Source organism: Charadrius vociferus, unplaced genomic scaffold (genome assembly GCF_000708025.1).
Source record: "Charadrius vociferus isolate BGI_N301 unplaced genomic scaffold, ASM70802v2 scaffold188, whole genome shotgun sequence".
Lineage (NCBI taxonomy): Eukaryota > Metazoa > Chordata > Aves > Charadriiformes > Charadriidae > Charadrius > Charadrius vociferus.
Genome location: NW_009649706.1, coordinates 269,255 through 280,516, shown reverse-complemented (window position 1 = coordinate 280,516; position 11,262 = coordinate 269,255). Strand labels below are relative to the sequence as shown.

General features: G+C 35.3%; 1 protein-coding gene across 2 annotated transcripts in view; it reads right to left on the bottom strand.

The window, feature by feature from the left end:
* RIC1 (RAB6A GEF complex partner 1) overlaps positions 1 to 11,262 on the bottom strand; it is a 43,893-nt gene that overhangs the window by 30,159 nt on the left and 2,472 nt on the right. For both annotated transcript variants that reach the window (XM_009890658.1, XM_009890659.1), the window contains exons 2-3: positions 7,016 to 7,123; positions 2,385 to 2,461 (exon numbers count right to left, since the gene is read on the bottom strand). In XM_009890658.1, the coding sequence (XP_009888960.1) occupies positions 2,385 to 2,461; positions 7,016 to 7,123 (185 nt within the window). The remainder of the gene's footprint in view (positions 1 to 2,384; positions 2,462 to 7,015; positions 7,124 to 11,262) is intronic.

The following is an 11,262-nucleotide window of genomic DNA, read 5'->3' as shown; positions in this document are numbered from 1 at the left end:
TATAGCTACACTCCCTGATAAAGAGTCCCTCCCCATCTTTCCTATAGCCCCCCCCCCCACCTTCAGATACTGCAAGACTGCTACAAGGTCTCCCCGGAGCCTTCTCTTCTCCAGGCTGAACAACCCCAACTCTCTCAGCCTGTCTTCACAGGAGAGGTGCTCCAGCCCTCAGATGATCTTTGTGGCCCTCCTCTGGACCCCCTCCAACAGGTCCACATCCTTCTTATGTTGGGAGCCCCAGAGCCGGACGCAGTACTCCAGGAGGGGTCTCATGAGAGCGGAGAGGAATAGAGGGGCAGAATCACCTCCCTCGACCTTCTTTTGATGCAGCCCAGGATACAGTTGGCCTCATGGGTTGCAAGCATACATTGCTGTGTCATTCCATTATAATAGCTTACAGAATAATTTGACATTAATCACAGCAGACATAATTCACACACAAATGCTTGTGTCTTTCTTTTGATCTAATATAACCTGTATAGTAGTAATTTCATAAAGGTTTTCAAAACTGAGGGCTAAATACAGACAGACTAGTAATCCCAGTAAATTCAGTGAGATCATTCATCTTCTTAAAGTTAAGCACATGCATTAGTCTTAGGAGATTGAAAGCAACCTATCATAAACACTTTGTCTTATTTGTCCACAAAATCAGCATTATACCCTTTTGGGCTATACAAATCTTAACATCCAGAACATGCAACACACAGCTAACAAACACATTTTCACAAAACACAGACTTTCATGTTGACAACACAAATCAATTACCAATGTTTTATGTAAAAGTTAGACTGGTTAGTCATTGACTGCTTAATAAATATTTTCAAACCCTCCTACATGTGGCATGTGTAAACAAACCTTCCAAAGCTTCTTTTTTAACTCTTATTGCATATTTTATACATATTTCCACATATTTTCTGATTTTGCCAATCAAAAAACCAACAAAACTTTCAAATTGAACAAGAAAACATACCATAAACTACTGTTTAGTCTTTTGCGTTATGTGCAGCTGAAGATATACTATCTCTTTATGTATTTCAACAGGTTGCAGCAACAGTTTCCATGCTTTTTTTTTCCTGATGCCAGTAAGTCCAATGTGAAAAGTCAGTTTGAAAAATGCTATTCAGGTCTCAGAAAAGGCAAGTAATATGACTTGTTTACATTAGCCTTAAGTTTTTAAAAAATAGACACGTAAGTTGCAATAGTAAATTCCATTTAATTCCAGAGCTTTGAAGGCTATTTCAGAGGCCAAAAGATGCATTACAATAGTAACACACACAAAGTTTTCAACTCAATGAAGCAAGAACTCACTTTGAAATCATTTACTACCTGCCAAGTTGTTTCTTCCTATAGCCACTTGTAAAGGAATAGAGACTTAAAATTTAAATGCTCAGGAAGACCCGATTTATTTTTTTTAATGTTCATGGTTTAACAATTATGGTTTTAAAAAAATCAAAACATTTTCCTCTTACATGACACCACAGGTTATCCAACACTCCTCATAGATCTCCATTTGGAGACACCTACTGATGAACTTCAACTCATTTTATGAATATGAAAAAAATTTAATTTTAAGTTGACTAGCATTATCATAATGATGAAGGTTTATATATATATATATATAAAAAAAAGCAGTTTATAGCCAATGAGAAATCAAGAATGTGTTATTATTTCTTTGGACAAATTTGATCCTATCAACGACTACAGATTCTGCCTACCTAAACACAGACACACATAAGTACACACCTTAAGGTTTAATTTGTCTTAAGTATTTTCCAGTTTTACCAAATCCTAGTAGAAGTCAACTGAGTCAACCACAAACACATCCAACATACAGTCATATTTTAACACATAAAATGCATTCTGTCATTCACAATAAGGAAAATAAGATAATGACAACACAACATACTGCAGCTAAAATACTTGTATATTCTCACTAAAAATGGTTCACATTCTTTCCAAAATATTGATATTTTATTCCCCATTTGTTTCAAAAATCTCTAAGTTATCACTAAGTTGGGGAACAGGGAGGAATCTACTAAAATATTACACCCTAATAGTTCCCAAGAAACAGGACTGATTCAACTGAGTTACTCAAAAGGAATTATTAAAGCTTGTTACAGATCACGAATTCAACAGACTACCTCAAATTATAAAATTAGACAATTTTAATCCTGCACTTTAGGACTTTGAGAGCTTATAAAATGGACCTAAGGAATCGTACCAGCACACAGCAAATCGATTAGACCAACTTCTTCCCTGAACTGACTTGAACTCGTAGGAATGATATTTCATATACTCATCAAGTTTTAAAACACACTTTGAAATGAAATATTTTTTACCATCAAGTCTGCTTAGCGGATGCACAGAAAGTTTAAAATACTTACTTGGGATACATTGGCTCATAAAGATACTTGTCTCTTGCTGATGGGATTTCAAAAAATAAGATATATCCATTTGCAGTCTGAAAGAGAAACACTGGTAAGATATATATGTAGTCTATCTGCATGAGTAAAATCTATATGGACTCTTGCAATTTCTACATTTCTACACCCATATCAAGTTTGGATATATTAAAAAACTATGTTGAAATTAATTCTAGGTCAAATTCATACTAGCCGTTAATGCCCACTGAATATTCACTCAGTAGGTAGAAAAATGGAAAAACATCACTGTTGATGTATGCGTCCAGCAGAAATTTTCCTCCGATTCACATAAATACATACAACCAGACAGCTACATCAGATATTTAGAACCTGGGCACCTAATTCCCACCAACAAAGAGAATTAATGCAAGAAGGCATGTAGTAGAAGGTAGGAAGCCTTCACAGCAAGATCTCCAGGTGTTTGAATACAAATGGACCCTACAGAGTGCAAAGCTAGGCACTGCCTCTCAGTGTTGGACACCCAGGTAGCTTTCAAAAAATCCTCATGTCATGTAGTATCTTTAGATACCATAACATCTTTTCAAAATCTTCCAGTGTCTGAAAACAATTCTACTACAATTCAATTCCAAGTCATATTCTGCCATTCTGGAAGACTGCCTTCAAACTGTAACGCTATTCAGAGAACAAATATAAATCATTTAGTTATCAGATGTTCCAGTCACGACTAGAAGCTGATCTGGTGTTTGTATAAGCACAGGAGATGCAGATGACCAGTAAAGTTAGTTGTTCAAAGAAGTATGATTTGTTTAAAGCATGACTTTATCCTTTAGACAAATTGGCAGGTGCATTTTGGTTAAACAGTGTTTCCATCCAATCATTTTAATATGGGCTGGGCATGTACCCAAAGAACTATTACTGGAGACAAGCACTGAAATGAATGGCTTCAAGTTGCTTTGCAAGGACAGTTTCCTTTTCTTTGAAAAAAGGAAAAGTAACACTCTTGGCTTTGTTTATTCACTCACAGATGCCATGTTTTTCCCCAAACATTTTGCTTTATCATGAAAGAAATTTGTGGCTTCAAAGTCCAAGAAACACAATAATTCTTATTCAAAGCGAGTATCTTTCTCATGCAAGAATAAAATTCAAACCACAACAGAGAGCTTGAGGCAGAATGAAAATAAATAGAAGCTTTTCTATGTGCAGTAATATCATGTTCAGGTATTAGGTGATAAAGAAATGTGCTTGTTTCTAACATCTTTACAGGTTCTTTCCATTACATCATTAAATATTTAACCTGTAAGTTACCCTATCCTGGAAGAAAAAGTAAAACAATACTGTGAAGTACCTTTATACTGATATTAAGGTACAAAGGGCCCTACTGAATGCTATTCAAAGTGCAAAGTTGCTATTGTTACAGGTTCATTTCTGAATAGAAACTCAAATTCCCTGAACAGCTGGATGAAATGCAGAGGCATTCAACCATTCATTTCTTGCAAATTGATCATATTCATTCACATAGGTTTCTTCTACATTGCTTTAGAAAGGTCTGTGTTGCAATAAAACTTATTAAAATAACCATCACTGTTGTCCTTCCCTCAGCATTCTCATCTCTGTCAGTCAAAAGTATAAAAATACAGTACTTTGCAAGGGATTGCACTACATGATTTGTCATATGCTACGATCTTCAAAAAAGCTCTGCCTTAGCCATGGGAATGCACACTGAAGAGCAGTCTTTATCAGAGGAATGCATGTAGCAGGGAAAGGACTAAAATGCCTTGTATATTTCTCTGTATTGAAGCATCTTGACCCAATTCACAAGTTTGTTTAACTAACAGAATTAACTTCCTTGGGTGTGTATACTAATGTAGGCAAGAAACAAAGTATTTCCCAGTAACACTGGAAAAATTACAAATGCAGCAAAATGAGAGAAGAAACTACAAAATATGAGGGAAAAAAGAAGATCAGTTTAGAAAATGTGTCAACATCAATAGAAGATACTAGTAGAAAACGAAGACAGAATTGCTAGGGGATGATGAAAGTGAGAACTGTTTAGGTATTTTACAAAGCCTTGTATGCTACACCAGTTTGCATTCAGTACAAGTTATAATTACGTCAAAGCATATGCTGCAAAGTGATTGTTTTCACAGAGATGCTCTGAACACTCTGGCAGTCAGAAACAAAAAACACTCTCTATCACTACTCTAGTGGACATTAAATCCAAACTAACCTCCCTATCATTATGTCATTAAAAAAAAAAAAACAACAAACACACAAAAGACAGTGAATGTACCACTTGACTAGTAAGTACATATAAAGCCTTTCGTTCACCACCTTAAAAACGAAGTATAACATAATTATTACATAAAACTACTACAATTAAGAAACTCAAGAGCACAGGTAATAACAGGCGAGAAGCTTAACTCAGCTTTCAACTAATATTTTTAGCTATTACACAGGACTTCAGAAGTTAATTCAGTTCACCAAAACTAGTAGTACAAAATATTATTTTCTTAATTAATAACTAGCTTTGCTATTGCTCCTTCATTTGTACTTGTTAGTTTTCTTAAGAAAACGTCATGAAGAAGGGAGAAGATGCTTATTCTTTTGGAAAGGAGTTCACGGTTTTACTTGGGGATAAATATTATCATGCATCAGCACGAACACCTTCATTAAGCCCCCAAAGCTGCCTTTTCATCCTGTCCCTCTGTAACAAACATACCAATATTTGTAAATGTGGTCTTTCAGTAGGACTCATTAACTGGTTCAAATTAAGCTTCATATATATTCCAAAAGCATATTAAAAAACCTTGCAAAATAGAACTGGTGTTAAAACCAGCATAACAAACATGTTTGACTATATTATTTGTATATATACACCCAGGAGATGCAATATAAGCATAAGAAACAACGACTATTAGGAACTTGGAGACAACGATTATTTTATAAACTGTTTGACCATTTTGAATTTTTATTTGGAAAGTTTACAAACTGAGACTTTATGAGCATTAAGATTCTGATATCATCTGCCAAAAAGAGTACTATACATTTAGCTGCAGAAAAACTTGAAAGTACAGTTACTTGAAAGTACAGTTACTTGAAAGTACAGTTACTTGAAAGTACAGTTACTTGAAAGTAACTGAACGGGCAGAAATTAAATCTAGTCTGTCAGCTGAACTGTAAGGTCTCTTGAGCAAATGGATCCCAACATCACAGAAAAAACACAATATGCAAAGTAATTCAATATTACAATCTAAATCCCTTCTGAACTATTGCATAAAGGTATAACTAAAATGTGTTTGGACAGTTTACTTGTGATTAAATGTTGTATTATAAAATTCAAGAATTTTTTTTATTCATAGTAAATGTTACAGAAATCTCCTTTCTGCCTTTGCTGGTAACTATTAGCACTTGCTAACTGAAAATATAATCTGACACTAACAAAAGTACTTTACTGTATTGATTCCATGAGATCCTTTTAGGTGATTTAAACGTTCTAAACCAACTACTCAGAAAAGTCTACCCCTGCATTACAAACAATAAAACGGGAGCACAGGAAGTTTAGTTGATTTAGAGTCACGATGATATTGGTAGAGACAGGAACTATTCCATAAACCACCTGGTATTTTCCACTAAGATGAAAATATCTGATTAGTTTAAAAAATACAAAGCATTACAGGCACCATTTTAAGCACAAAAAATGGTTTATATCAGGAGATGAAGTCAGTGTACCAACAAATACAGTAGGTGTTACTGAATTTGTAATTCCACATATCAACTTCTGATGGGGAGTTTTAACGATTTCATTCTTTTCTTCTGCACCTTCACACAGGAAAATCCTAAATACAACAGCCTTGATTTTAAAAGCTAGAAAAAGAAACTTACCCAATTTAAGACCTGGTGCTAATGTAAGACCTGACCAAAGGTCACCAAGAGTATCATCACATATTCTGACTCCCATAAACTCTGCTCCCACTTTTGTTGTGTCTACCTCGCACCTTTAATTAATTTTTAAATGCTGGTGCTGAAATAGTCCACTTTACTGCTGTGAGCACAGTACCAGCTATAAAACAAAACTTTATTTCCATGTAAGACAAGAGCTCATCTTTACCTTTACGGCTCACAACAGAAGAGTCTGTGTATCACCTAACACTGCCCTTGTTTCCGTGTTCTGAGCGTCATGCAATTTTTTTTAAATACCAAAAGATAATGCACCTTAATAAACCCACAGTTTCATCCTCTTAAGGCCCACCTTTCAGAAACATCTGTAAATCCTATTTGTCAAGCTAAATATGCTGATGTCACCTAACTCCTCAACTATTTCTTTCTTTCACAGAATTCCCTTGTTCTTTGTGACCAGATTACTAAAATAATGAGATGCTGGATCAGCCCTAACCAATATATCTAAACGTTATTTTAATACAAAAGAACGGCAGTTCATTCTTCAGGGAAAAATAAAAATAATAAAAACGACTAAAGGAAGCTTTTATCCTCAAAAAAACCCTTGGTACTATTATATATTTTCACAAGAGAAGTATCAATTAAATGTATATACAATCTGCAAGTTTGTACAATCACAGAAACCAGTAATACAAAATAGTTTGACCACAGTAAGGAGAAAAAACCCTACTTACTGAAACAGCTATCATGGTGCTGTCAGGCCGCCATTCTGCTTGTTTGTAAGATCCAAACTGAGAAGCTGCTTTTGATAGTTCCTTGTAGCTTACAATTAATACACTGGGCTGGAGGAAAAAAAAAGATAATTACATCTCATATCTAGAAGGAATGTTTGCTGTATTGTGATATTACTGTAAACAACTATGTTTCCTTAACAGCAACAACACATTTTTCTTGAATAGGGAGGTTAAAAAATTAGTGCATATTTGACAATGCACTACACAACACTGCTTTTAAAGAGAATTTATGCAGAACTCCTGCCACATTATCATTCCTAATCTCACTCTTTCAAACCTAAGACATTTAAATAAAATATTTCATCTGCCCAGAAGGAGTCATTACAGAATACAGAAGCAGTTTCAAGTCAGACAAAGGATGACTGACGCTCAAGATGGAAAAAAAAAACATCTCAAACAGGCTCCTATAATAAAAAGGAATGTCAAATTAACTGGGATGAAATATTCTATACAGAGTATTTGGTACAGTCCATTTGCTTAGTTTCTACTAAACGCATGGGCCATTGTCTTAAAAACAATGATAATCAGAAAATCTGTTTTCTATGTCTTCAAGAAAAGGTTGCCATAAATTGTACAGAAAATCCACCTCTACAGTTTGCTGAAAAGATTTTGCATAAAATGAGATGCACCCATTAGTACCTTTCCTCCTGGGAATGGGGAAGAGCTTTGGGGTCATGAAGCCCAGACAAAGCTGTCATGGGCACTAAGTTTTCATTTTCTTTCATGAAAGCAGTTGAGAGCTGTGACACAAAAACCTACCGGAAAGTTACCCTTCCTTGCCGCAGTGCTTAGAAACATTCTTCCTCCTTAAACACATTTAAGAACTGTTTGTACTTTGTTGTTCTTCAACCAGTAATAGCTTTCAGCTTAGACAGGTATCTCCCCTTTTGCTACTCTCCATCACTGGGAGGCGAGGACAGAGAAACGTGCATATATATTAGTCAGATGACAACTGTACTTCCTCAGCCTTCAGTTAAATTAAATGAGCCACGCTTTTCTTTTTGTAAAAGCTTGTCCTCATCTTCTTAACAGATGCTCTCCCTAACTTTACCAATGTCAGTTTTTCTTCAGAGTTGTAGCAACAAGCTCTGTACCAAAAAGAGCACAGCCCCTGGAAGGGAACCAAAAGGCTAAACAGTAATCTCTTTTTCTTTTGTCGAAAGTAATCATGAAACCATTTGGCAAAGCTTATCATCCACCACTACGACCACAGTTGATGGCAGCTTACTATTGTTCTTAGTTTACTTGCTCAAACAGCACAAGCTGGTACAATAAATCTAAAAACATTAGTTCAACCCAGAAAACACGTGGGTGCCTGCTACCCCAGAATTAGGTGACTATCCACTACCATCATATTTGGAATCAGTTGCTTCAGTTTCCCTTAAGAAAAAGTAGAGTTACAAACAAATTAATTTGAACGGAAAAATAGTATGAAACAAAGTAACTAAATGTTTTCACCATACATATAAATAAGGAGCTGAATTGAGGTCACACAGGCAGTCAGCCTAGGTGAATTCATAGTATGACTTTGCATCCTATAAACAGCATTATTACTTAAATTTCACACCCACACAGAACTGAATTATAAAAAATAAAGTTAAATATTTACACTCTAAAGTATAACAAGCAAACTAATCTTTACCCTAAGAACTATTTACACCAGCCTTTTCCATTCACGTGGCTTCTTTTGCAGATATTTGCAAATCAAATTATCCAACATTAAATAGATAACTAATGATTCTTAAGAGAATCTTATTGATTATTCTCATGAACTAAATAGCCTTTTAGTGCTTGGCTTAGACCCACCTTAACTGCCTTCAATCAACACAGAAAAAGTGTCTTGTGACAGCACAGTCTTGGTAATCTGCATCATTAATGCAAATTTGGAGACCCACCTTAAAGCACGTCTGTGCTTCAAGCATTTTAGCAGCAGGCAAAAAAACACAAACGTTTTAGAAGCTCATTAACGCACAATTTTCTTTCTATACTGCTTTTACAGAACATAATGATAGTATTTATACTGTAATGTTTTTGTGACATTTATTCAGAATAAAGCTGCTATTACACCTTAGAACCTGGAAGAACAGTCTGCATACACAGCAGCTATAAGATTCCTACGAATTGATTTCTAAACTGATCTCATTTTGTGCCTTACAGATGAGGATTAAGGGAGTTAAAAATTATTGCTTGCAATCTTTGTTATCTTTTTACAGTTTAAGTAGCTTCTTTTCTTATCAGAAAGTAAACTCGCTTCTAATTCAATAGATCACAAAGGCTACCTAGCTAATGGTTAAACCATAAGTATTTCACGGATACAATTTATTTCCACATACTCCACAACTCAAAAGCATTATTTCACATGTGAGGAAACCCCTAACATACAAACTTTATCCTCCTTCTTTTAATGGCCACCTGTAATAAAAAAAGATTACAAAACAAACTGCATATTTTTTTAATATATTTATTCATATATCGTATGAACTATAAGCACTGGTGTCAAAAGCAGTTCCTCTCATAGCATGCTAAAATTCCCAGTTACAGAGATCACTTCTCTTAACAGAAGCACAGTCCCCTTTTCTGTCATTTTTGTAGGAGTAACTTGTATGCTTCGATTTAAAGCACATATCAAGTTCGGTTCTAATACTGCAAAGCTAGGGACTGAAAAGCATATAAGAGTGAGTTATGAGAACTGTTTGAATATAGACTTAACCAACATTTAGAATGAATAGAGATTATTTGACAATTTAGGATTCTTATATGCATGCCTTCCCATAAGCTTATAGTTCATTTGGATGAGCTAATTCAACATCAGATCATCATTAAAAAAACCAAGAAAGTTTAAAAACAAGGGTAGATGTAAATCATAACCTGATAAGCACCTAAGTAATTAAGAAATGCTCCTCAAAATGAGTAGTTGGGGCAAGCTAGTCCTGGCTTCAAAGAGCTTACAAAACTGGTTTCAACTGGCAGAGTCATAGCAGGTAGCCCAACAGCCTCCAGGAGTTTTCATTAAATATTCAAGGCCCGTACTTATTCCTGTCATCGCCACAAGTTTAAGATTAAAGAAAGGAAATGATGAATTATATTTATACATACAACTGCATCATCAGACTATTCTTATTGCACACAATTCACTCTTTAACACTAACAGGGGGAGCTCCACTCATCTATCACACCTACTTCCTCACCTGCATGCATCTTCCCTTAGCATCTAGAGCTCAGTGGAAGAATACCTAGAATTCCCTGTACCCGTCTCAAGCTCTTATTTCATGAGATAACCAAACCAATTTAAAATGAAAAGCCACTAGAGTTAAAATAGTAACACTTTCAACGAGCCAACTACAATGCTCCTTTGATCCTTTCTTGAGCTGAAAATAAACAGGCTTCTATTTGTTCAGCAAGCTGAAAAACCCTGTAAAAGCCATCACTAGCCTACCAGAAGAGCCACTAAAGTACAGGTGCAAGCAGGAATCATCACGACACTCAGGACTGCAAATCTGCCTCATGAAACCTCGCATTTAGTTCCCAAGTCAATCTTGTAAATATCAACGCCCTCATTTTAGCATTTCAGAAAGTTTTTCATGAATTAAAGTTCCCCATTTCAAGCATTCAAGTACTTAACATTACCAGAATGAAAATGTTTATAAGCTTTCCAATACTGTCTGTGAAAATAGTTTCACTGGCTCTTAGTGTCAAGGAATCTTCTGAGGTACCTAGGCCATAAATTTCTTCTGATTTAATTAAAATACTTGGAACAGCATCCTCCAAAGCGGGACGCACTTCATACAATTAATCCATTGGGGTGCAGGAAGTAATTTTTTTTTTTTGTACCATTAATAAATAAAATAAAGTGAAAATTTGAAAGTGTGTTTATTTCAGCTTTACCTCATTTCTGGTTTGGGTTTGTTTTTTTTTTCCCCTCTTTTCAAACACCAGAACAGGCCTCCTAGAGAGGTGGTCAATGCACCAAGCCAAGAGGCATTTGGACAAATGACTGTTGTAGGTCCCTTCCAACTGAAACAGTTTATTCTATTCTATTTTTTAATTTCTATATTGTGCATGGTTAATAATGTGCATATTAGTACAGTAGCACAGGCATATAGTTCATAAATAAATGTACAAATATCAGGCGGCGCAGGCTCAAAAATCTTTCACCAGTACTGGTGCATGATTGAAAACATTCACCA